General features: G+C 41.4%; 1 protein-coding gene across 2 annotated transcripts; it reads right to left on the bottom strand.

The window, feature by feature from the left end:
• LOC133917374 (uncharacterized) lies at nt 1-1,493 on the bottom strand. 2 transcript variants are annotated; one of them, XR_009909655.1, is made up of 3 exons: nt 1,347-1,493; nt 1,010-1,274; nt 1-254 (listed from the first exon to the last, which is right to left on the bottom strand). XR_009909655.1 is itself a non-coding variant. In XM_062361277.1 (2 exons), the coding sequence occupies exons 1-2, from the start codon at nt 1,296-1,298 to the stop codon at nt 190-192; spliced, it is 354 nt and encodes a 117-aa protein (XP_062217261.1). In that variant the 5' UTR covers nt 1,299-1,493; the 3' UTR covers nt 1-189. The 2 variants fall into 2 exon arrangements, 1 of the variants encoding a protein (XP_062217261.1); XM_062361277.1 differs by having other exon boundaries at nt 1,010-1,493.
• Between the last annotated feature and the right edge of the window lie 3,171 nt (nt 1,494-4,664).

Below are 4,664 nucleotides of genomic sequence, written 5' to 3'. Positions count from 1 at the left end.
TCTAGATAGGAATAACTAAGCAAGCATTTAAACTAACGCATATGTTCCATGCATGAGATTTCACAGTCAAAGTATAATCCTACTTTGAAACATCAGAGCAATATAGTCAAGAGAAGTAGGGACCTGCCTTCAAAACTGTACTCTTCTTGACTTCCGGTCTTTCTTTGAATCACTAACTTACAGGTTTGCTTAATAGTTTGGATCCTTGTATCTCACTTCTTCACACCAGCGATCAATCATTCGGAAATTACAGCCTAATATGCGAACAATACAAAAAGACGACAAATGAACTTCAAATTCAAATTCAAAACAGTTCCAAAATCAGTTTCAAAAGAAATCTAAATATATTTGACTGTTTTGTTTGGATAGAGGATGATTTTAAAGGAATTACAGCCAAAGAATCACTTGAATCGGAGCTGTGGATTAGATATGGATTATAGAAGGATATCTGGAAATAAATCCCAGAAAAGAATAAAGGGAAAGGAATATTCCTTGCTGTCGTAATTTCTGGATTTACCAGGATTTTAGGATTTTTTCAAATTATGACAGGTGGGACCGGTAGGATGATTCCAGGTCCGGTCTCCAGTCTACGGTCCACAGGGCTGCGACAGCATTGCGGGTCCCCCTATCCTTGCGTGGCACACACGTGGCACTGCCACGTCGGCTCACCGATGCGAATGGGGAAGCTCTTTCCCCGGCTTCCAAATCGGCGGTGGCTCGCCGGACTTCGCACGATCGACGGCGGCAGCGACGGATCGGGCTTGCGGCTATTAGGATGAGTATCTACTCCCTGCTGCGAGCTCAGCTGTGGGATCCTTGTCGTCGGTTTCGTTAACAGGTCCGCGGCAGTGCGGTCTCAGACCGTTGCCGGAATCGACGACAGCGGCGGCCCAAAACGGGAAACAGCACAGGCGCGACAACTATGGCGAACCCAGCATACAACGCTCGAGCGCTAGCCTACCCATCCATCTACTTACGCGGGGTTGGGAAGAAGAGACGGGTCGCTTACCTGGGACAGTAGGTAGCGGCCAGGGTCGAAGGAGATGACGAGAGGAAGAAGACGACGGCGATCTGCCCCTGGTGGTGACTACGCCCTGGTTCACGTCCTTGGCACTCCTCGTATTCCCGTCGACGCAGAGCTCTTCGTCGGACAAAGAGAGGTCGAAGAAGACGGCTTCACGTCCGTCTTGGTTTGGCGACGAGCTTCGTTCCTGGGTCTCTGTGTACGCGTCCACGTCTTGCTCCGCGTTCCGATCGACTCCGTCCACGGCGGCCTCCAAGAAGAAGCAGTTCATCATGGCGTGCAAGGATGAGTACAACACGGTAAAAACGTCTTGGAAACTCACCGGGGCGATGGTGAGCGGCGGCGGAAGTTTTCGGCCGGAACTGACCTCTCTGCCGATTTCTCTTTATCCCGACCCCGAGAAAAGACAGGAGCATCAGGGACAGGTTCAGCGCAGAACGCAGCATCGAAGGCATGAAGCCCGCTTGTCAGAAGCCATTACTACAAAATCTATTTTTCAAAACACCTAAATTTTATTTCTACAGTCAGTTCGTAGGACCAATCATTTAAGAAAGTGGCTACGGTCCTATACGGCTGTGAACCGTCTGTGAAAAATAATTTTCACAGGCTGCTCTTTATATGAATTGTCTGGAAAAATTGAGATATTTCCACAGGATTTTCACAGGCGGTTTACCTAATAAACCGTATGTGAAAATAGATTTTCACAGGTGGTTTACCTAAGAAACCGTCTATGAAAATCCATTTTCACATGCGGTTCCTTAAACCAACCGCGCATGGAAATGGTTTTTCACAGGCGGTCTGTTTTGCGCCTGTGAAAATCGTTTATTTTCAGAGGTCTTCGGTCCCAGGCGGGTGCGCTAAACGCCTGTAAAAATATGTTATCACCCGCCTGTGATGACGTTTTATGTAGTAGTGAGCAGTGGCACACGCGGCGGCGTTGCACCGGTGTCGGGGAAAAAGATGCAACGGAGTTCTTCCCCTTGGGGTTCTTGAGGGAAGGAACCGGCGGCAGAGTCAGGAGGAGATGGGACAGGTGCTCATGTTGGTGTGTGCTCTGGCCAGGCTGTTGCGAGGTGAGAGGGAGCGAGAGGAGCAGGGCCAAAGCGTCAGGGCTCACGCGCCGTGCGTGGGCCCGATGCTGTGCACGCTGCTCTTCCTCCAGGAGCTAGGAAGAGGATGACGCCACACGACTGGTAGGTCCCACGTGTCAACCAAATTTAGACACGTGCCAGTTAAAAATGGAATAGTGTGTATTCGGCACACGGTGTGCCGAAATACATTTTTTTGGTAACCGTGTGCCGTTACATCATATCGCGTCACATTTTACTTTTTCTTTTCTTTTCGCTTTTGATTTTAGCTTTATGCTGTCGGCCGACCGGTTTCATGCCAATTTGCATCGCGCGCGGCAGGACGACGGCTATAAAATGGCTCCCTCCCCTCCATCTTCTGCATTCGTGCAGAGCGAGCGTGAGCAGAGCGAGTTGGCTGTGTGAGCAGAGCAGCAAGTGAGTGCTAGCGCAAGCAACATTTGAAGCAGCAGTCGAGCGCGAGGAGCTGTAGTGCAGCAGCAGTCGAGCGCGAGCAGGAGTAGAGCAGCAGCGCGTGAAGAGGACAACCTTTCATAATAGTAAATACGTAGATAATATATGTACGTAATATATAGATTATAAAATGTAATTAGAGTAAGTAGAGTATTTATTCCATTCGAATACATTGGTTAAATGGTATTAAGTTGATAAAATAGAGTAGGTATAATATTTGCATATTTTATGATGTCGTAACAGAATCTTCTATAGTGCAACAGTAATTTTGATCCTAGATTATGTATGTACTTAATATTTAGATTAGAAAATGTAATTATAACAAGTAGAGTATTTATTCCATTCGAATATATTGGTTAAATGGTATTAAGTTGATAAAATAGAGTAGGTACAATATTTGCATATTTTATGATCTCGTAATAGAATCTACTATAGTGTAACAGTAATTTTGATCCTAGATTATGCATGTACTTAATATTTAGATTAGGAAATGTAATTAGAGGAAGTAGAGTATTTATTCCATTCGAATACATTGGTTAAATGGTATTAAGTTGATAAAATAGAGTAGGTATAATATTTGCATATTTTATAATCTCGTAACAGAATCTACTATAGTGTAACAGTAATTTTGTACGTAGATTATGTATGTACTTAATATTTAGATTAGAAAATGTAATTAGAGTAAGTAGAGTATTTATTCCGTTCGAATACATTGATTAAATGGTATTAAATTGATAAAATAGAGTAGGTATAGTACATACATCTAAGTAGTTATTTGCTCATTTATATTTGTTTAGCAAAGACGCTATGACTATCTATATTTATTATGGAAAACGGTAACCATCTTACCCTGATAGCCTTGACTGGCACAACTAACATTCTTTCGCTAATGTACGTCGTCACTTTCCGCCGTCATCTTCAGATGATCAATGATACAAGGATTAATATTGTGCATGCTCAAACATACCTAAGTGTTAAGACTGCCCACCGCCTTAGAGACTATATACTTTCTTTCTCATACATTTTGAAATGTACAGTTAAATTAGCAAATAATTTTTAATTTTGTTGAAAGTTACTAATTACATGAAATGACAACAAACTGGTACATAAAATAAAGTGTCAACTCACCGAGATAAAATGACAGTTAAATTAACAACTCGTTTTAAATTTAGTTAAAAGTTGTCAATTACATGAAATAACAAAATACCGGTATCAGATGACAGATGCGAACCGCGACCAACCACGACTATATTTGCCAAATAAAAAACACTCAAAAAAATACACACTTCCCTGTATTCGGCATACGGTGTGCCGAAAATGCCTTTTTCGGTACATCGTGTACCGAAAAACGATTTTTGGCATACCGTGTGCCGAATACAGATGCTAGATTCGTGAATACAGAAAAATATTATCTATTTTAATAAATACGTACAAGTATATTGTACAAATTCATATTTTTGCCGTTCTCTACTGGTAAATTCCTATCCAGTACAAAGATATGTGAGTCCATCGGAGCAGGATTTCAATTTCGTTTTACAATTTTTATTTATTCAAGTAAAGATCAAATCGAAATTTTGATCATTTATCGTCTTCTACTCCGTGAGTTCTTTATGGTTAGTAAAAGAAAATTTTAAAATTAGATATTTTGCTATCTCCAAAATTCACGAAATATATAGAAATAGCTCATAAACAACACTGCAATAAATGGCTGTAGGCGCATGTTCTTGCCCCTCGTGTGTATACGTACGTGTGTACGTATGTTTGTTCATCAATCGTTACTGTGGTTGTTTATCTCCCTTTTAGTTAGAGAAAAAGCATTGATTAGGTGTCCTCCTTGATATATAGGTGATGATACCCTACTTGATAAGTGAAAAAATAGAGCAAGTAGCAAATTGAGTTCTTGATTTCGAATTTTCTTATTGAAACATTAACGTCACATTAAATCTGTACCGATAAGTGATATATTCTCGATTAAGCTTTTGTAAGGAATATTGTTTTTTTAAATGAACCCAACGAGCTATAGCTCGAGCCGACCATATATTAAAGAAAAAGATAGTTAACTCAGTTTATAAGGAAAATCGGGCTCGAAAATCTAACAG

Source organism: Phragmites australis, chromosome 5 (genome assembly GCF_958298935.1).
Source record: "Phragmites australis chromosome 5, lpPhrAust1.1, whole genome shotgun sequence".
Lineage (NCBI taxonomy): Eukaryota > Viridiplantae > Streptophyta > Magnoliopsida > Poales > Poaceae > Phragmites > Phragmites australis.
The sequence above is the reverse complement of the archived record's forward strand: the minus strand, read 5'-3'. Positions and strand labels throughout refer to the sequence as shown.

Excerpts from the sequence above, each read along its gene's own strand:
- LOC133917374 (XM_062361277.1), bottom strand. The coding sequence starts at position 1,298 with ATGATGAACTGCTTCTTCTTGGAGGCCGCCGTGGACGGAGTCGATCGG. Across the intron at positions 255-1,009 it reads GCCGCTACCTACTGTCCCAG|GCTGTAATTTCCGAATGATT; the intron begins GTAAGCGACCCG and ends TTCGCATATTAG.